The sequence below is a fragment of the Taeniopygia guttata genome, chromosome 22 (genome assembly GCF_048771995.1).
Source record: "Taeniopygia guttata chromosome 22, bTaeGut7.mat, whole genome shotgun sequence".
NCBI lineage: Eukaryota > Metazoa > Chordata > Aves > Passeriformes > Estrildidae > Taeniopygia > Taeniopygia guttata.
In genome coordinates, this window is record NC_133047.1 from 1782997 (window position 1) to 1804537 (window position 21541).

At 49.9% G+C, this 21541-nt stretch overlaps 1 protein-coding gene across 1 annotated transcript in view; it reads left to right on the forward strand.

Annotated features, from left to right (window-relative positions):
- Window positions 1-21541, forward strand: part of XPO7 (exportin 7) — a 67560-nt gene that overhangs the window by 28046 nt on the left and 17973 nt on the right. Inside the window, exons 11-20 of the mRNA XM_041720486.2 lie at window positions 1142-1314; window positions 3285-3478; window positions 4518-4623; window positions 7920-8055; window positions 9347-9420; window positions 10915-10995; window positions 13387-13450; window positions 15767-15875; window positions 18022-18128; window positions 20409-20497. Coding sequence (XP_041576420.1) covers window positions 1142-1314; window positions 3285-3478; window positions 4518-4623; window positions 7920-8055; window positions 9347-9420; window positions 10915-10995; window positions 13387-13450; window positions 15767-15875; window positions 18022-18128; window positions 20409-20497 — 1133 coding nt within the window. The remainder of the gene's footprint in view (window positions 1-1141; window positions 1315-3284; window positions 3479-4517; window positions 4624-7919; window positions 8056-9346; window positions 9421-10914; window positions 10996-13386; window positions 13451-15766; window positions 15876-18021; window positions 18129-20408; window positions 20498-21541) is intronic.

Sequence of the window (21541 nt, forward strand, 5' to 3'; positions counted from 1 at the left end):
AGTTTATTACAAGGCAATAAAAAGCAAAGAATCCCCCTCTGAATTCCTGCATGGAATCCAGGCCAGTGGAAAGAAGTGAGGATTAAACACATTCCCACCCAAATTTTGAGAGAAAAACTTGAGTCAAACCACACAAATCATAACTCCCTGATTTGTTTTCCTTCTCCTTTCCCTCTGGAAGCACTGGGAATTTGCTCCCAACAGTGTGCTCTGAAATTCCTGGTTAATTTGGCCACCAGGCCATTCAAGGCCAGTGGAAGATGCAGCAAGCTGAGCATTAAAACCTTCCAGGACAAATTCTGAGGGAAAAACTTAAACCAAACACCACAAGTCATAACTGCCTGCTTTATTTTCCTTCTCTTTTCCCTCTGGAAGCACTGGGAATTTGCTCCCAGCAGTGTGCCCTGAAATTCCTGCTTAATTTTGCCACCAGGCCATTCAAGGCCAGTGGAAGGTGTAGTGAGCTGAGCATTAAAAACTTCCAGGACAAATTCTGAGGGAAAAACTTAAATCAAACAACACAAATTGTAACTCCTTGCTTTGTTTTCCTTCTCCTTTCCCTGTGGAAGCACTGGGAATTTACTCCCACCATTGTGCTCTGAAATTCCTGGTTAATTTGGCCACCAGACCATTCAAGGCCAGTGGAAGGTAGAAGGAATTGAGCTTTAAACACCTTCCCACCCAAATTCTGAGGGAAAAACTTAAACCAAACCACACAAATCCTAACTGCTGGTGTGTTTTCCTTCTCCTTTCCCTGTGGCAGCACTGGGAATTTGCTCCCAACAGTATGCTCTGAAATTCCTGGTTAATTTGGCCACCAGGCCATTCAAAGCCAGTGGAAGGTAGAAGGAACGGAGCTTTAAACACCTTCCCACCTAAATTCTGAGGGAAAAACTCAAGTCAAACCACACAAATCTTAACTGCTGGTTTGTTTTCCTTGACTTTTGCCCACGGCAGCACTGGGAATTTGCTCCCAACAGTGTGCTCTGAAATTCCTGGTTAATTTGGCCACCAGGCCAGTGGAAAGTGCAGCAAGCAGAACATTAAACACCTTCCAGGACAAATTCAATGGGAAAAACTCAAGTCAAACCACACAAATCCTAACTGCTGGTGTGTTTTCCTTCTCCTTTCCCTGTGGCAGCACTGGGAATTCGCCCCCAACAGCGTGCACTACCTGCTGAGCCTGTGGCAGCGCCTGGCCGCCTCGGTGCCCTACGTGAAGGCCACGGAGCCGCACATGCTGGAGACCTACACGCCCGAGGTGACCAAAGCCTACATCACCTCCCGCCTGGAGTCCGTGCACATCATCCTCAGGTCAGCCATTCCAACCCCGGGGTCTCCACAGCCTCTCCCGGCGATCCCAAAGCTGGGATGAGCAGAGGGGATCCCCCTGGGGAGGACATGGCTGGGGCGGCGTGGTGGGAGGTGTCCCTGCACGTGAGGGATTGAGGCTCTTTGCAGCATAAATCATAATTCTCTGCTTGGTTTGCCTTCTCTTTTTCCTCTGGAAGCGCTGGGAATTTGCTCCCTGCAGTGTGCTCTGAAATTCCTGCTTAATTCAGCAACCTGGCTGGTGGAAGGAACGGAGCTTTAAGCACCTTCCCACACAATTTCTGAGGGAAAATCTTAAATCAAACAACACAAATCATAACTCCCTGGTTTGTTTTCCTTCTCTTTTCCCTGTGGAAGCACTGGGAATTTACTCCCAACAGTGTGCTCTGAAATTCCTGCTTAATTTGGCCACTAAAGGCCAGTGGAAGATGCAGCGAGCAGAGCATTGAACACCTTCCATCCCAAATTCTGTGGAAAAAAAACCGAGTCAAACAACACAAATCATAGCCCCCTACTTTTTCCTTCTCTTTTCCCTCTGGAAGCACTGGGAATTTACTCCCAATGTTGTGCTCTGAAATTCCTGGTTAATTTGGCCACAAGGCCATTAAAGGCAAGCAGAAGGTGCCGCAAGCTGGGCTTTAAGCACCTTCCCACCCAATTTCTGAGGGAAAAACTTAAATCAAACAACACAAATCATAACTCCTTGGTTTGTTTTCCTTCTCTTTTTCCTGTGGAAGCACTGGGAATTTGCACCCACCATTGTGCTCTGAAATTCCTGGTTCATTTGGCAGCCAGGACTGTGGAAGGTGCAAAACCCTCTGATTTTAAGGAACCCCACAGGGAGTTCCCTGCTCCATTTCCCACATGGGTTTTGTCCAAACCCCTCTGATTTTAAGGAATCCCACAGGGAGTTCCCTGCTCCATTTCCCCCGTGGCTTTTGCCCAATCCCCTCTGATTTTAAGGAATCCCACAGGGAGTTCCCTGCTCCATTTCCCCCATGGGTTTTGCCCAAACCCTTCTGATTTTAAGGAATCCCACAGGGAGTTCCCTGCTCCATTTTCCCCGTGGCTTTTGCCCAATCCCCTCTGATTTTAAGGAATCCCAGATGGGGGTTCCCAGCTCCATTTCCCACATGGGTTTTGCCCAAACCCCTCTGATTTTACGGAACCCCATATGGGAGTTCCCTGCTCCATTTCCCACATGGATTTTGCCCAAAATCCTCTGATTTTACGGAACCCCACAGGGAGTTCCCTGCTCCATTTCCCCCGTGGCTTTTGCCCAAACCCTTCTGATTTTAAGGAATCCCACAGGGCGTTCCCTGCTCCATTTCTCCCGTGGCTTTTGCCCAAACCCTTCTGATTTTAAGGAACCCCACAGGGAGTTCCCTGCTCCATTTCCCACATGGCTTTTGCCCAAAATCCTCTGATTTTAAGGAACCCCACAGGGAGTTCCCTGCTCCATTTCCCACATGGGTTTTGCCCAAACCCCTCTGATTTTACGGAACCCCACAGGGAGTTCCCTGCTCCATTTCCCACATGGGTTTTGCCCAAACCCCTCTGATTTTAAGGAACCCCACAGGGAGTTCCCAGCTCCATTTCCCCCGTGGGTTTTGCCCAAACCCTTCTGATTTTAAGGAATCCCACATGGGAGTTCCCTGCTCCATTTCCCACATGGGTTTTGCCCAAAATCCTCTGATTTTAAGGAATCCCACAGGGAGTTCCCTGCTCCATTTCCCCCGTGGGTTTTGCCCAATCCCCTCTGATTTTAAGGAATCATGCAGAGAGTTCCCTGCTCCATTTCCCACATGGGTTTTGCCCAAAATCCTCTGATTTTAAGGAACCCCACAGGGAGTTCCCTGCTCCATTTCCCACATGGGTTTTGCCCAAACCCCTCTGATTTTACGGAACCCCACAGGGAGTTCCCTGCTCCATTTCCCCCGTGGGTTTTGCAGGGATGGCCTGGAGGACCCTCTGGAGGACACGGGGCTGGTGCAGCAGCAGCTGGACCAGCTGTCCACCATCGGGCGCTGCGAGTACGAGAAGACGTGCGCGCTGCTGGTGCAGCTCTTCGACCAGGCCGCCCAGTCCTACCAGGAGCTGCTGCAGAGCGCCAGCGCCAGCCCCATGGACCTGGCGGTGCAGGAAGGTCAGCGGGGCTCCTGCCCTGCCAGGGGAGGGGTGGTGTGGGTGCTCCTTGGGAGAGGTTCTGTATCCACTGGTGCCCATCCCATGGATCCCATCCCATGGATCCCATCCCATGGATCCCATCCCATCCCATGGATCCCATCCCATGGATCCCATCCCATCAGTGCCCCCAGCAGCCCCATGGACCTGGCGGTGCAGGAAGGTCAGCCGGGCTCCTGCTCTGCCAGGGCTGGGGTGGTGTGGGTGCTCCTTGGGAGAGGTTCTGTATTCAATGATTCCCATCCTGTCTGATGGATCCCATCCCATGGATCCCATCCCATCAGTGCCCCCAGCAGCCCCATGGACCTGGCGGTGCAGGAAGGTCAGCGGGGCTCCTGCTCTGCCAGGGCTGGGGTGGTGCGGGTGCTCCTTGGGAGAGGTTCTGTATCCATTGGTGCCCATCCCATGGATCCCATCCCATGGATCCCATCCCATCCCCTGGATCCCATCCCATCCCATCCCATCACATGGATCCCATCACATCCCATCCCATCACATGGATCCCATCACATCCCATCCCATAAATCTCAGTCCTATGGATCCCAATTCCATCCCATGGATCCCATCCCATGGATCCCATCCTATGGATCCCATCCCATCCCATAGATCCCATCACATCCCATCCCATCCCAAGGATCCCATCCCATCCCATGGATCCCATCCCAAATCCCATGCCATCGATCCCATCCCATCCCATCGATCCCATCCCATCCCATCCCATCACTTGGATCCCATCGCAATCCCATGGATCCCAAATCCCATCCCAAATCCCAATCCCATGGATCCCATCCCATAGATCCCCCTCCATCCCATGGATATTTTGGAGGAAAACTGATTTATTTTGGGAAGAAACGGATTTTTTTGAGGGGGGAAAAACGGATTTATTTTGGGGAAAAACGGATTTCTTCTGGGATTTCTTTCGCCGCACGGTGCCAGCGCTGGTGCCAACCCCGGTGCCACCCTGACCGTGTCCCCGTGTCCCCGTGTCCCCGTGTCCCCAGGGCGGCTGACGTGGCTGGTTTACATCATCGGCGCCGTCATCGGCGGCCGCGTCTCCTTCGCCAGCACGGACGAGCAGGACGCCATGGACGGGGAGCTGGTCTGCAGGTGGGAATGGCGGGAGAATCCAGCGGGAATTCCGGGGAAATCCAGCGGGAATTCCGGGAAAAATCCACCTGGGAATGATGGGAGAATCTGCCGGGAATTCCCAGGAAAATCCACCTGGGATGCCAGCAGAATCCGCCAGGAATTCCTGGGAAATCCAGCGGGAATTCCGGGGAAATCCACCTGGGAATTCCGGGAAAAATCCACCTGGGAATGATGGGAGAATCTGCCAGGAATTCCCAGGAAAATCCACCTGGGAATGCCAGCAGAATCCGCCAGGAATTCCTGGGAAATCCAGCGGGAATTCCAGGGAAATCCACCTGGGGATGGTGGGGGAATCCAGAGGGAATGCCAGGGAAATCCATCTGGGAATGATGGGAAAATCTGCCGGGAATTCCAGGGAAATCCATCCAGGATTCATAGGGGAATCTAGAGGGAATGCCAGGGAAATCCACCTGGAAATTCCAGGAAAATCCACCTGGGAATGCCAGGGGAATCCAGCAGGAATTCCAGGGAAACCCACCTGGGAATTCCAGGAAAATCCACCTGGGAATGCCAGGGGAATCCAGCAGGAATTCCAGGGAAGCCCACCTGGGAATGCCAAGGAAATCCATCCAGGAATTCCAAGAAAATCCATCCAGGAATTCCAGCAGAATCCATGTGGGAATGCCAGGAAAATCTATCCAGGAATGCCAGGAAAATCCACCCGGGAATTCCAGGAAAATCCCCCAGGGATATTCCAGCAAAATTCCCCCCATGATATTCCAGCCAAATCCACCCGGGATATTCCAGCAAAGCCCACCAGGATATTCCCTTAAATCCACCTGGGAATTCCAGCAGAATCCACCCAGGAATGCCAGGGAAATCCAGCCGGGAATGCCGGAGACTCCAGCGAGAATTCCAGGGAAATCCACCTGGGAATTCCAGCAGAATCCACCTGGGAATTCCAGGAAAATCCCCCAGGGATATTCCATTAAATCCACTCAGGATATTCCGTTAAATCCACCCAGGATATTCCATTAAATCCCCCCAGGATATTCCATTAAATCCATCCGAGATATTCCATTAAATCCAGCCAGGATATTCCATTAACTGGATATACTGACAGTTCCTGGGAATATTTGGCTTGGAAAATTCAGATTTTATGATGTCGTGACCTGGATTTCTGGGATTCGAGTCCAGTGGGAATTTGGGTTGTAACAGAAAACAAGGGGGGAAGAACAGGGAAAATTGAATTTTTGTCTCCGCCATTTTCCCCCATTTCACGCCCTCTTTTCCCCCTTTTCCTTCCCTTTCTCCCCCCTTTTCCCCTTCTTTCCCCACTTCCTTTCTTTCCCCTTCTTTCCCCTTCTTTCCTCTCTTTCTTTTCCCCCTTTTCTTTCCCCCTTTTCCCATTTTCTTCTCCCTTTTTCCCGTTTTCTTTCCCCCTTTTCCCATTTTCTTCCCCCTTTTTCCCATTTTCTTTCCCTGTTTTTCCCATTTTCTTCCCCCCTTTTTCCCATTTTCTTTCCCCTTTTCCCCATTTTCTTTCCCCCTTTTCCCCCTTTTCTTTCCCCCTTTCCCCCTTTCCTTTCTCCCTTTTCCCCCTTTCCCATCCCCTTTTCCCGTTTCCATCCCTTTTCCCCTTTCCCATCCCCTTTCCCCGTTTCCCATCCCCTTTTCCCCTTTCCCATCCCCTTTTTTCCCCTTTCCCATCCCCTTTTCCCGTTTCCCATCCCCTTTTCCCATTTCCCACCCTTTTCCCCCTTTCCCATCCCCCTTTTCCCCGTTTCCCATCCCCGTTTTTCCCCTTTCCCATCCCCTTTTTTCCCATTTCCCATCCCCTTTTTTCCCCTTTCCCATCCCCTTTTCCCCCTTTCCCATCCCCTTTTCCCGTTTCCATCCCTTTCCCCATTTCCCATCCCCCTTTTCCCATTTCCATCCCTCTTTTCCTGTTTCCATCCCTTTTCCCCTTTCCCATCCCCTTTTCCCATTTCCCATCCCCTTTTCCCCTTTCCCATCCCCCTTTTCCCCTTTCCCACCCCCTTTTCCCCTTTCCCATCCCTGTTTTTCCCCTTTCCTTTTTCCCTTTTCCCCTTTCCCATCCCCGTTTTTCCCCTTTCCCACCCTTTTCCCCCTTTCCCACCCTTTTCCCCATTTCCCATCCTGTTTTTCCCCTTTCCCATCCCCCTTCCCCCTTTCCCATCCCGTTTTTCCCCTTTCCCATCCTTTTCCCCCTTTCCCATCCCCCTTTTTTCCCATTTCCCATCCCCCTTTTCCCATTTCCCATCCCCCTTTTCCCCTTTCCCATCCCCTTTCCCCCTTTTCCCATTTCCCATCCCCCTTTCCCCCTTTTCCCATTTCCCATCCCCCTTTCCCCTTTCCCATCCCCCTTTCCCCTTTCCCATCCCCCTTTTTCCCCTTTCCCATCCCCTTTTCCCCCTTTCCCATCCCCTTTCCCCCTTTCCTTTCTCCCTTTTCCCCCTTTCCCATCCCCCTTTTTTCCCCTTTCCCATCCCCCTTTTTTCCCCTTTCCCATCCCTTTTCCCGTTTCCCATCCCCTTTTCCCCGTTCCCATCCCCGGTTTTCCCCTTTCCCATCCTTTTCCCCCTTTCCCATCCCCCTTTCCCCCTTTCCCCCTTTCCCCCTTTCCTTTCTCCCTTTTCCCCTTTCCCATCCCCTTTTCCCGTTTCCATCCCTTTCCCCATTTCCCATCCCCCTTTTCCCCTTTCCCATCCCCCTTTTCCCATTTCCCATCCCCGTTTTTCCCCTTTCCCATCCCCGTTTTTCCCCTTTCCCATCCCCCTTTTCCCATTTCCCATCCCCCTTTTCCCATTTCCCATCCCCCTTTTCCCCTTTCCCATCCCCTTTTCCCCCTTTCCCATCCCCTTTCCCCCTTTCCTTTCTCCCTTTTCCCCCTTTCCCATCCCCCTTTTCCCCTTTCCCATCCCCCTTTTCCCCTTTCCCATCCCCCTTTCCCCCTTTCCTTTCTCCCTTTCCCCCCTTTCCCATCCCCGTTTTTCCCCTTTCCCATCCCCGTTTTTCCCCTTTCCCATCCCCATTTTTCCCCTTTCCCATCCCCCTTTTCCCCTTTCCCACCCTTTTCCCCTTTCCCATCCCCCTTCCCTCTTTCCCATCCCCCTTTCCCCATTTCCCACCCCCTTTTTCCCCTTTCCCATCCCTGTTTTTCGCCTTTCCCATTCCCGTTTTTCCCCTTTTCCCCCTTTCCCATCCCGGTTTTTCCCATTTCCCACCCTTTTCCCCTTTCCCATCCCGTTTTTCCCGTTTTTCCCCTTTCCCACCCCATTTCCCGATCCCAGGGTGCTGCAGCTGATGAACCTGACGGACTCGCGGCTGGCGCAGGCGGGGAACGAGAAGCTGGAGCTGGCCATGCTCAGCTTCTTCGAGCAGTTCCGCAAGATCTACATCGGGGACCAGGTCCAGAAATCCTCCAAGGTAGGAATTCCCAAAAATCCCGGATTTTCCTTCATCCGGGGCAGGGAAACTCTCAAATCCCACCTTTCCTTCCTCCGAGGTGGGGATCCCAAATATCCCGGATTTCCCTTCATCCAGGGCAGGGAAAGTCCCAAATCCCAGATTTCCTGGGAATTCCCAAATCCCAGATTTCCCTTCATCCAGGGCAGGGAAATTTCCAAATCCCCGATTTCCTGGGAATTCCCAAATCCCGTATTTCCCTTCATCCAGAGCAGGGAAATTCCCAAATCCCGGATTTCCTGGGAATTCCCAAATCCCAGATTTCCCTTCATCCAGGGCAGGGAAATTCCCAAATCCTGGATTTCCTGGGAATTCCCAAATCCCAGATTTCTGGGGAATTTCCAAATCTCAGCTTTCCTGGGAATTCCCAAATCCCAGATTTCCGGGAATTCCCAAATCCAGAATTTCCTGGGAATTCCCCAATCCCAGATTTCTGGGGAATTCCCAAATCCCGGATTTCCGGGGAATTCCCAAATTCCGGATTTCCTGGGAATTCCCAAATTCCGGATTTCCTGGGAATTCCCAAATCCTGGATTTCCTGGGAATTCCCAAATCCCCGATTTCCTGGGAATTCCCAAATCTCGGATTTCGTGGGAATTCCTAAATCCCGGATTTCCGTGGAATTCCCAAATCCTGGCTGTCCTTGGAATTCCCAAATCCCAGCTTTCCTTCCTCCAAGGTAGGGATCCCAAATCCCAGATTTCCTGGGAATTCCCAAATCCCAGATTTCTGGGGAATTTCCAAATCTCAGCTTTCCTGGGAATTCCCAAATCCCGTATTTCCTGGGAATTCCCAAATCCCATATTTCCTGGGAATTCCCAAATCCCGTATTTCCCTTCATCCAGGGCAGGGAAATTCCCAAATCCTGGATTTCCTGGGAATTCCCAAATCCTGGATTTCCTGGGAATTCCCAAATCCTGGATTTCCGGGGAATTCCCAAATTCTGGATTTCCTGGGAATTCCCAAATCCTGGCTGTCCTTGGAATTCCCAAATCCCAGCTTTCCTTCCTCCAAGGTAGGGATCTCAAATCCCGGCTTTCCTGGGAATTCCCAAATCCCGGATTTCCTGGGAAATTCCCAGGTCCCGCCTTTCCTTCCTCCAAAGTAGAATTCCCAAATCCCGGATTTCCTGGGAATTCCAAAATCCCACCTTCCATTCCTCCAAGGTAGGGATCCCAAATCCCAGGTTTTTGGGACAATTCCCAATTTTCCCGGCACTTTGGAAGGATTTTTCCGTGTTTTTTGTTGGCAGCTGTACCGGCGGCTCTCGGAGGTTCTGGGGCTGAACGACGAGACCATGGTGCTGAGCGTCTTCATCGGGAAGATGTGAGTGCCCCACAATTCCAGGGAATTCCTGGAATTCTCGCCAGGAAAAACGCCCCGAAAACCGGGAATTTTCCAAATGGCCCAAAAGCGCCCCGAAAATGGCAGGAATTGCAGGGAAATTCCATGGATTTCATCAAAATTCCACAGAAATTCCACAGAAATTTGAGGTGCTGCCAATCCCACAGAATTCCAGGGGCCTGGAATCCCAGAGAATTCCAGAGAATTCCAGGTGTAACCAATCCCATGGGAATTCCAGGGGCCTGGAATCCCACAGAATCCCAGAGAATTCCAAGTGTGACCAATCCCAGAGAATCCCAAATTCTGCCAATCCCACGGAATTCCAAAGAATCCCAAATTCTGCCAATCCCACGGAATTCCAGAGAATCCCAAATTCAGCCAACCCACAGAATTCCAGGTGTGACCAATCCCATGGGAGTTCCAGGGGCCTGGAATCCCACAGAATCCCGGAGAATTCCAAGTGTGACCAATCCCAGAGAATCCCAAATTCAGCCAATCCCACGGAATTCCAGAGAATCCCAAATTCTGCCAATCCCACGGAATTCCAGAGAATCCCAAATTCAGCCAACCCACAGAATTCCAGGTGCAGCTAATCCCACAGAGTTCCAGGGGTCTGGAATCCCACAGAATCCCAGAGAATTCCAGAGAATCCCAAATTCAGCCAATCCCACGGAATCCCAAATTCAGCCAATCCCACGGAATTCCAGAGAATCCCAAATTCTGCCAATCCCACAGAATTCCAGAGAATCCCAAATTCAGCCAACCCACAGAATTCCAGGTGCAGCTAATCCCACAGAGTTCCAGGGGTCTGGAATCCCACAGAATCCCAGAGAATTCCAGAGAATCCCAAATTCTGCCAATTCCATGGAATTCCAGAGAATCCCAAATTCTGCCAATCCCACAGAATTCCAGATGCTGTCAATCCCACAAAATTCCAGAGAATTCCAACATCAGCCAATCCCACAGAATTTCAGAGAATTCCAGGTGTAGCCAATCCCACGGAATCCCAAATTCAGCCAATCCCACAGAATTTCAGAGAATTCCATCTTCAACCAATCCCACAGAATCCCAGGTTCTGCCAATCCCACAGAATTCCAGGTGCAGCTAATCCCACAGAGTTCCAGGGGTCTGGAATCCCATAGAATCCCAGAGAATTCCAGAGAATCCCAAATTTCAGCCAATCCCACAGAATCCCAAATTCAGCCAATCCCACGGAATCCCAAATTTCAGCCAATCCCACAGAATCCCAAATTCAGCCAATCCCACGGAATCCCAGCCGTTCCCGATATCCCGAACATCCTCAGATCCATTTTCCCAACCAAACCTCGCTCCCCTCCCGTTTTCGCTCCTGGTGCTGTCGGCAGATGGAAAAAAACGGTAAAAACCTCGGAAAAAAATCCCGGAAAATTCGGGAAAATCCCGGAAAATTCGGGAAAATCCCGGAAAATCCCTCTGATCCGTGTTTTTCCTCCCCAGCATCACCAACCTGAAGTACTGGGGCCGCTGCGAGCCCATCACCTCCAAGACCCTTCAGCTGCTCAACGACCTCTCCATCGGATATCCTTCGGGAAGAGCTCCCAAATCCCGGGAAAAGCCGGCCGGGAATTCTGCTGGAGCGGCAGCCGGGCCACATTCCCGCTTTTCCCCCCGGAATTTTGGGAATCGGGGGCGGGGAGGGAGGGAGGAGCGCGCTGGGATGGGGATGTTGGTGGGAATTGCTGTGGGAACGGGCGGATTTTTGGGAATTGTGCAAGTTCCAGGGAATTCCAGAGGTTTCAGGGAGATTCCACAAGTTCCAGGGATTCTACAAGTTACAGAGAATTCCAGAGATTCCAGGGAATTCCACAAATTCCGGGGAATTCCACAAGTTCCAGGGATTTCCAGAGGTTCCAGAGAATTCCAGAGATTCCAGGGAATTCCACAAATTCCAGGGAATTCCACAAGTTCCAGGGATTTCCAGAGGTTCCAGGGAATTCCAGAGATTCCAGGGAATTCCACAAATTCCGGGGAGTTCCACAAGTTCCAGAGATTCCAGGGAATTCTAGAGGTTTCAGGAATTCCAGGAATTCCAGGAGTTCCTGGGTTTTTCCCCAGATTTGCACAATTCGGGTTTTCCTTGGAACAAACGGAAGAGAATTCCCAAATTCCTGAATTCTCCAGGCCCAGCCCTGTTTTTCCATCATGTTCCTGGAACTGTTTTCCAGGAATTCCAGGAATCACGGAATTCCCAACCCTGGAATTTTCTCCACTGCGTCTCCCCAATCTGAGCTGTGCGCAATTCAGATTTTCCTTGGAACAAACAAAAAATTCCCAAATTTCTGAGTGCTCCAGGCCCAATCCCATTTTTCCAGCCTATCCCTGGGAACATTTTCCATGAATTCCAGACATTCCAGGAAATCCAGAATTTCCAGGAATTCCAGACCCGGTGTTTTTCCCCAGAGTGTCTCCCCAAGCCAAGATTTGCACAATTTGGGTTTTCCTTGGAACGAACAAAAAATTCCCAAATTCCTGAGTTCTCCGGGCCCAATCCCATTTTTCCAGCCTATCCCTGGGAACATTTTCCATGAATTCCAGAATATCCAGGAATTCCAGCACTTCCAGGAATTCCTGAAATTCCAGACCCGGAGTTTTTCCCCAGAGTGTCTCCCCAAGCCGAGCTTTGCACAATTTGGATTTTCATTGGAACAAACCAAAAATTCCCAAATTCCTGAGTTCTCCGGGCCCAATCCCATTTTTCCAGCCTATCCCTGGGAACATTTTCCAGGAATTCCAGACATTCCAGACATTCCAGGAATTCCAGACCCGGAGTTTTTCCCCAGAGTGTCTCCCCAAGCCGAGCTTTGCACAATTTGGATTTTCCTTGGAACAAACAAAAAATTCCCAAATTCCTGAGTGCTCTGGGCCCAATCCCATTTTTCCAGCCTATCCCTGGGAACATTTTCCATGAATTCCAGAATTTCCAGACATTCCAGGAATTCCTGAAATTCCAGACCCGGAGTTTTTCCCCAGAGCGTCTCCCCAAGCCGAGCTTTGCACAGTTTGGGTTTTCCTTGGAACAAACCAAAAATTCCCAAATTCCTGAGTTCTCCGGGCCCAATCCCATTTTTCCAGCCTATCCCTGGGAATGTTTTCTAGGAATTCCAGGAATTCCAGACATTCCAGGAATTCCAGAATTTCCAGGAATTCCAGACCCGGAGTTTTTCCCCAGAGTGTCTCCCCAAGCCGAGCTTTGCACAATTTGAGTTTTCCTTGGAACGAACCAAAAATTCCCAAATTCCTGAGTTCTCTGGGCCCAATCCCATTTTTCCAGCCTATCCCTGGGAATGTTTTCCAGGAATTCCAGACATTCCAGGAATTCCAGAATTTCCAGGAATTCCAGACCCGGAGTTTTTCCCCAGAGCGTCTCCCCAAGCCGAGCTTTGCACAGTTTGGATTTTCCTTGGAACAAACGAAAAATTCCCAAATTCCTGAGTGCTCCAGGCCCAATCCCATTTTTCCCTCATGTTCCTGGAACTGTTTTCCTGGGAATTTCAGGAATTCCAGTCATTCCAGGAATTGCAGACCCAGAGTTTTTCCCCAGGGCGTCTCCCCAAGCCGAGCTTTGCACAATTTGGATTTTCCGTGGAACAAACCAAAAATTCCAAATTCCTGAGTGCTCCGGGCTCAATCCCATTTTTCCAGCCTATCCCTGGGAACATTTTCCATGAATTCCAGAATTTCCAGGAATTCCAGACATTCCAGGAATTCCTGAAATTCCAGACCCGGTGTTTTTCCCCAGAGTGTCTCCCCAAGCCGAGCTTTGCACAGTTTGGGTTTTCCTTGGAACGAACCAAAAATTCCCAAATTCCTGAGTTCTCCGGGCCCAATCCCGTTTTCCCAGCCCATCCCTGGGAGCATTTCCTGGGAATTTCCAGGGAATTTCTGGAATTGCTCCTTGACGTCCGGCACGTACAGCAGCGTGCGGAAGCTGGTGAAGCTCAGCGCCGTGCAGTTCATGCTCAACAATCACACGGTGAGCGCCCCCTCCCCCCTCCTCATTCCCAAAAAATTCCCACCTGGAATTCCCCTCTGGAATTCCGGCCTCTCCCCGGGTCCCCCTGCTGCTGGGATTTGGGGTTTTTCTGGGATTTTGGGGTTTTTTTGGTGGAATTCGTTGGGTTTTGAGGGGTTCGGGTTTGGCGGCGTTGCCCGTTCCCGAAGGTTTTGGTTCTCCAGGAAATCCTGGGAAAATTCCTGGAGAATTCCCGGCCTGGGAGAGGGGCAGGATGGGATTTGGGTCCCTTCCCACCTGGAGCATTCCAGGATTCCAGCAGCGTTTCCAGAGGGATTGCTTTCCAAGAGGTTTTCCAGGAATTTCTGGGAATTTCTGGAATTCAGGGATGATTTCCATTCATTTCCCAGATATTTTCCAGGAATTCCTGGAGTTCAGGGAGATGTTCTAGGAATCTCCGGGAGTTCAGGGAGGTTTTCCAGGAATTTCCAGGAATTCCTGGATTTCAGGGAGGTTTTCCAGGAATGTTGTCCAGGCATTCCTGGAATAATTTCCAGGAATTTCTGGAGTTCAGGGATGATTCCCAGGAATTCCAAGAATTCCCAGGATGATTTTCATGAATTCCTGGTGTTCATGGAGGCTTTTCAGAATGTTTTCCAGGAATTCCTGGAATTAAGGTATGTTTTCCAGGCATTTCCAGGATGATTCCCAGGAATTCCTGCAGTTCATGGAGGTTTTCCATGCATTTCCCAGATATTTTCCAGGAATTCCTGGAGTTCCCAGGATGTTTTCCAGGCCTTTCCTGATTGATTTCCAGGAATTCGTGCAGTTCATGGAGGTTTTCCAGGCATTTCTGGGAGTTCAGGGAGGTTTTCCAGGATGTTTCCCAGAAATTCCTGGAATTAAGGAATTCTCCAGGGATTCCCAGGAATGTTTCCCAGGAATTCCTGGAGTTCAGGGGTGATTTCCTGGATATTTTCCAGGAATTCTTGGAGTTCAGGGATTATTTCCAGGCATTCCTGGGAATGTTTTCCAGGAATTCCTGGAGTTCAGGGATGATTCCCAGCATTTCCAGGAGGAATTCCTGGAGTTTCAGGGATGTTTTTCTGGCATGTTTTCCAGGAATTCTTGGAGTTCAGGGATTATTTCCAGAAATAATTTCCAGGAGGATTTTCACAAATTCCTGGAGTTCAGGGAGGTTCTCCAGGCTGTTTTCCAGGCATTCCCAGGATATTTCCCTGGCATTCCCAGGACATTTTCCCAGGAATTCCCAGGACATTTTCCCAGGAATTCCCAGGACATTTTCCCAGGAATTCCCATTTTTTTCCCTTTTCCAGAGCGAGCACTTTTCCTTCCTGGGGATCCGCAGCCAGTCCAGCCTGTCGGGCACGGGCAGCTGGGAATGTTTTCCTGGCATTCCCGGGATATTTTCCCAGGAATTCCCAGGACATTTTCCTGGCATTCCCGGGACATTTTCCAGGAATTCCCGGGATATTTTCCCAGGAATTCCCATTTTTCCCTTTTCCAGAGGGAGCACTTTTCCTTCCTGGGGATCAACAGCCAGTCCAGCCTGTCGGGCACGGGCAGCTGGGAATGTTTTCCTGGCATTCCCGGGATATTTTCCTGGAATTCCTGGGATATTTTCCATGAATTCCCAGGACATTTTCCCAGGAATTCCCATTTTTTCCCTTTTCCAGAGCGAGCACTTTTCATTCCTGGGGATCAACAGCCAGTCCAGCCTGTCGGAGGGAATGTTTTCCTGGAATTCCCAGGACATTTTCCCGGAATTCCCAGGACATTTTTCCAGGAATTCCCGGGACATTTTCCCAGGAATTCCCAGGATATTTTCCCAGGAATTCCCGTTTTTTTCCCTTTTCCAGAGCGAGCACTTTTCCTTCCTGGGGATCAACAGCCAGTCCAGCCTGTCGGAGGGAATGTTTTCCAGGAATTCCCGGGATATTTTCCCAGGAATTCCCAGGATATTTTCCAGGAATTCCCAGGACATTTTCCCAGGAATTCCCGTTTTTTTCCCTTTTCCAGAGCGAGCACTTTTCCTTCCTGGGGATCAGCAGCCAGTCCAGCCTGTCGGAGGGAATGTTTTCCTGGAATTCCCAGGACATTTTCCCAGGAATTCCTGGGATATTTTCCAGGAATTCCCAGGACATTTTCCCAGGAATTCCCAGGACATTTTTCCAGGAATTCCCAGGACATTTTCCTGGGAATTCCCAGGACATTTTCCCAGGAATTCCCAGGACATTTTCCTGGGAATTCCCAGGATATTTTCCCAGGAATTCCCAGGATATTTTCCCAGGAATTCCCGTTTTTTCCCTTTTCCAGAGCGAGCACTTTTCCTTCCTGGGGATCAACAGCCAGTCCAGCCTGTCGGACATGCGCTGCCGCACCACCTTCTACACCGCGCTGGGCCGGCTGCTCATGGTGGATTTAGGTATTCCCCAAATTCCCAACATTCCTACGGAATTCCGGCTCTTCCCGGCGCGAAGGAAAATCGGGAATTGGGCTTGGAGCGGGGAACAGCCCGGAAAAACGGGGCTTGGATTTCCCCCTCTCAGCAAAACTCGGGGTTGATTTTCCTGTACCAAAATTTGGGATCGATTTTCTCATCCCGTGGAGATTTGGGATCAATTTTCTCATTCTAAAATATGGGATTGATTTTCTCATCCCAAAAATTGGGACAGATCTTCCCATCCCAAAATTTGGGATTGATTTTCTCATCGCAAAAATGGGGATCGATTTTCCATCCCAAAAGTTGGGATCGATTTTCCATCTCAACATTTGGGATGAACTTTTCAATCCCACCAAGATTACGGATCAATTTTCCCATCCCAAAATTTGGGATCAATTTTCTTATCCCGTGGAGATTTGGGATCAGTTTTCCCATTCTAAAATACGGGATCGATTTTCTCATCCCAAAAATTGGGACAGATCTTCCCATCCCAAAATTTATGGGATTGATTTTCCCATCGCAAAAAGTTGGGATCGATTTTCCATCTCAACATTTGGGATCGACTTTTCAGTCCCACCAAGATTTGGGATCAATTTTCCCCATTCTAAAATTTGGGATCAACTTTCCCATCCCACCGAGGTTTGGGATCAATTTTCCCATCCCAAAATTTCGGACAAATTTTCCCATCCCAAAAATTTGGATCAATTTTCTCATCCCAAAAATTGGGATCAGCTTTTCCATCCCAGTAAGATTTGGGGATAAGTTCTCCATGGATTTTCCATGTTTTTTCCATGTTTTCTCATGTTTTTCCATGGTTTTTCCACATTTTTCTGGTTTTTTCCCATGGTTTTCCCATGTTTTTCTATGTTTTTTCATATTTTTCCATGGATCTTCCCTGTTTTTTCCATGGATTTTCCATGTTTCCCATGGATTTTCCATGTTCCAGAGGAGGACGAGGATCAGTATGAGCAGTTCATGAGGTTTTCCCATATTTTCCCATATTTTTCCGTGTTTTTTCCATATTTGTTCATGTTTTTTTCCATATTTTCTCATATTTTTCCCTGTTTTCCATATTTTTCCATGGATTTTCCATGTTTTTCCCTGTTTCCAGGGGAGGACGAGGATCAGTACGAGCAGTTCATGGGGGATTTCCCATGGGTTTCTCCATGGTTTTTCCATGTTTTTTCCATATTTTTCCGTGTTTTTTCCATATTTTTCCACGAATTTTCCATATTTTCCATATTTTTCCATGGATTTTCCATTGATTTTTCCCTGTTTCCAGGGGAGGACAGGGATCAGTACGAGCAGTTCATGGGGAGTTTCCCATTGGGTTTCTCCATGGGTTTCTCTATGATTTTTCCCATATTTTTCCATGTTTTTTCCATATTTTCTCATGAATTTTCCATATTTTCCATATTTTTCCATGGATTTCCCATGGATTTTCCATGGATTTTTCCCTGTTTTCAGGGGAGGACGAGGATCAGTACGAGCAGTTCATGGGGGATTTCCCATGGGTTTCTCCATGGTTTTTTCATGTTTTTTCCATATTTTTCCGTGTTTTTTCCATATTTTCCCACGAATTTTCCATATTTTCCATATTTTCCCATGGATTTTCCATGGATTTTTCCCTGTTTCCAGGGGAGGACGAGGATCAGTACGAGCAGTTCATGGGGGGTTTCCCATGGGTTTCTCACTGGGTTTCTCCATGGTTTTCCCATATTTTTCCATGTTTTTTCCATATTTTTCCATGAATTTTCCATATTTTCCCATATTTTCCATGGATTTTTCCCTGTTTCCAGGGCAGGACGAGGATCAGTACGAGCAGTTCATGGGGGATTTCCCATGGGTTTCTCCATGGTTTTCCCATATTTTTCATGTTTTTTCCATATTTTCCCATGAATTTTCCATATTTTCCATATTTTTCCATGGATTTTCCATGGATTTTCCCTGTTTTCCAGGGGAGGACGAGGATCAGTACGAGCAGTTCATGGGGGATTTCCCATGGGTTTCCCATGGGTTTCTCCATGGTTTTCCCATGGTTTTCCATGTTTTTTCCATATTTTCCCCTGAATTTTCCATATTTTCCATATTTTTCCATGGATTTTCCATGGATTTTCCCTGTTTCCAGGGGAGGACGAGGATCAGTACGAGCAGTTCATGCTGCCCCTCACCGCTGCCTTCGAGGCCGTGGCTCAGATGTTCAGCACCAACTCCTTCAACGAGCAGGAGGCCAAGGTGGGCCGCCAGAATTCCCAAATTTTCCTGGATTTTCCCAGATTTCCGGGGATCCTGTCCGTGGGATTTGGGCTCTGGGGCAGGCAGGACGAAATTCCCGAATTTTATACAATTTCCTGGGTTCCTTTCTGTGGGATTTGGGCTTTGGGGCAGGCGGGAGGAAATTCCCAAATTTTCCCCAATTTCGCAGGCTCCTTTCCTGGGATTTGGGTTTTGGAACAGATGGGAGGAAATTCCCGAATTTTCCCCTATTTTCCCCAATTTCCTGGGATCCCTTCCGTGGGTTTTGGGCTCTGGGGCAGGCGGGAGGAAATTCCCAAATTTCCCCTAATTTTCCCCAATTTCCCGGGGTCCCTTCCGTGGGTTTTGGGCTCTGGGGCAGGCGGGAGGAAATTCCTGAATTTTTCCCAATTTTCCCCAGTTTTCCCCAATTTCCCAGGATCTTTCCCATGGGATTTGGGGTTTGGAACAGACGGGAGGAAATTCCCAAATTTCCCCTAATTTTCCCCAATTTCCCGGGGTCCTTTCCGTGGGATTTGGGCTCTGGGGCAGGCGGGAGGAAATTCCTGAATTTTCCCCAATTTTCCCCAGTTTTCCCCAATTTCCCAGGATTTTTCCCATGGGATTTGGGGTTTGGAACAGACAGGAGGAAATTCCCAAATTTTGCCCAATTTTCCCCAATTTCCCGGGATCCTTTCCGTGGGTTTTGGGCTTCGGGGAAGGCAGGAGGAAATTCCTGAATTTTTCCCAATTTTCCCCAGTTTTCCCCAATTTCCCAGGATCTTTCCCATGGGATTTGGGGTTTGGAACAGACAGGAGGAAATTCCCAAATTTTCCCCAATTTCCCGGGGTCCTTTCCGTGGGTTTTGGGCTCTGGGGCGGGCGGGAGGAAATTCCCAAATTTTCCTGGATTTTCGGGGATCCTTTCTGTGGGATTTGGGCTCTCGGAATTTGGGGTTCCTGAATCCTTTGGGATAAATCCAGAGGGATTTGGGATCGATCCTGAGGGAATTGGGGTTCCCAAATGCCTTGGGGTCGGTCCAGAGGGATTTGGGATCACTCCAGTGGGATTTGGGGTCCCCGCAGGGATTTGGGGTCCCTGCAGTGGATTTGGGGTCACTGCAGAGGGATTTGGGGTCCCTGCAGAGGGATTTGGGGTCACTTCAGTGGGATTTGGGGTCACTCCATTGGGATTTGGGGTTGCTGCAGGATTTGGGGTCACTCCAGTGGGATTTGGGGTTGCTGCAGGATTTGGGGTCACTCCAGTGGGATTTGGGGTTGCTGCAGGATTTGGGGTCACTGCAGTGGGATTTGGGATCACTCCAGAGGGATTTGGGGTCACTGCAGTGGATTTGGGGTCACTCCAGTGGGATTTGGGGTCCATTCTCAGGGAAGGATTTGGGGTCACTGCAGAGGAAAGGATTTGGGGTTGCTGCACTGTTTGGGGTCGCTGCAGGATTTGGGGTCCCTGCAGAGGGATTTGGGGTCAGTGCAGGATTTGGGGTCCCTGTGGGATTGGGGTCCCTGTGGGATTGGGGTCCCTGTGGGATTCGGGGTCCCTGCAGAGGGATTTGGGGTCCCCGCAGAGGGATTTGGGGTCCCTGTGGGATTTGGGGTCCCCGCAGAGGGATTTGGGGTCCCTGTGGGATTTGGGGTCCCTGCAGAGGGATTTGGGGTCCCCGCAGGGCTTTGGGGTCCCTGTGGGATTTGGGGTCCCTGTGGGATTTGGGGTCCCTGCAGAGGGATTTGGGGTCCCTGTGGGATTTGGGGTCGCTGTGGATTTGGGGTCCCCGCAGGGATTTGGGGTCCCTGTGGGATTGGGGTCCCTGCAGAGGGATTTGGGGTCCCTGCAGAGGGATTTGGGGTCCCTGCAGAGGGATTTGGGGTCCCTGTGGGACTGGGGTCTCTACAGAGGGATTTGGGGTCCCTGCAGAGGGATTTGGGGTCGCTGTGGGATTTGGGGTCCCCGCAGAGGGATTTGGGGTCCCCGCAGGGCTTTGGGGTCCCTGCAGAGGGATTTGGGGTCGCTGTGGGATTTGGGGTCCCTGCAGAGGGATTTGGGGTCAGTGCAGGATTTGGGGTCCCTGTGGGATTGGGGTCTCTGCAGAGGGATTTGGGGTCCCCGCAGAGGGATTTGGGGTCCCCGCAGGGATTTGGGGTCCCCGCGGGGTTTGGGGTCCCTGTGGGATTGGGGTCCCTGCAGAGGGATTCGGGGTTCCTGTGGGATTCGGGGTCCCCGGGGGATTCGGGGTCCCCCACAGCGCCGCTCTGTGCCCGCAGCGCACGCTGGTGGGGCTGGTGCGGGACCTGCGCGGCATCGCCTTCGCCTTCAACGCCAAAACCTCCTTCATGATGCTCTTCGAGTGGATGTATCCGAAATCCTAAATCCTAAATCCTAAACCCTGATCCTAAATCCCGATCCTAAATCCTGAGCCTAAACCCTGATCCTAAATCCTGATCCTTAATCCTGAGCCAAGCCTGATCCTAAATCCTGAGCCAAGCCTGATCCTAAATCCCGATCCTAAATCCTAAATCCTGAGCCTAATCCTAAACCCTGAGCCTAAACCCTGATCCTAAATCCTGATCCTAAATCCTGAGCCTAATCCTAATCCTAAACCCTGATCCTAAATCCCGATCCTAAATCCTGAGCCTAAACCCTGATCCTAAATCCTGAGCCTCATCCTAAATCCTGAGCCTAAACCCTGATCCTAAATCCTGATCCTAAATCCTGAGCCAAACCTGATCCTAAATCCCGACCCTAAATCCTAAATCCCAATCCTATATCCTAAATCCTGATCCTAATCCTAAATCCTGAGCCTAAACCCTCATCCTAAATCCTGAGCCTAAATCCTGAGCCCAAGCCTGATCCTAAATTCCAATCCTAAATCCTAAATCCTGAGCCTAATCCTAATCCTAAACCCTGATCCTAAATCCTGATCCTAAATCTTGAGCCTGATCCTAAATCCTGACACTAAATCCTCATCCTAATCCTAAATCCTAAATCTGATCCTAAATCCTCATCCTGATCCTAAATCCTGAGCCTCATCCTAAATCCTGAGGCTAAACCCTCATCCTAAATCCTCATTCTAAATCCTGAGCCAAGCCTGATCCTAAATCCCTATCCTAAATCCTAAATCCTGAGCCTAATCCTAATCCTAAACCCTGATCCTAAATCCTGAGCCTAAACCCTCATCCTAAATCCTGATCCTTAATCCTGAGCCAAGCCTGATCCTAAATCCCGAGCCTAATCCTAAATCCTAAATCCTGATCCTAAATCCTGAGCCTAAACCCTCATCCTAAATCCTGATCCTAAATCCTGAGCCCAAGCCTGATCCTAAATCCCGAGCCTAAATCCTAAATCCTGAGCCTAATCCTAATCCTAAAACCTGATCCTAATCCTGATCCTAAATCCT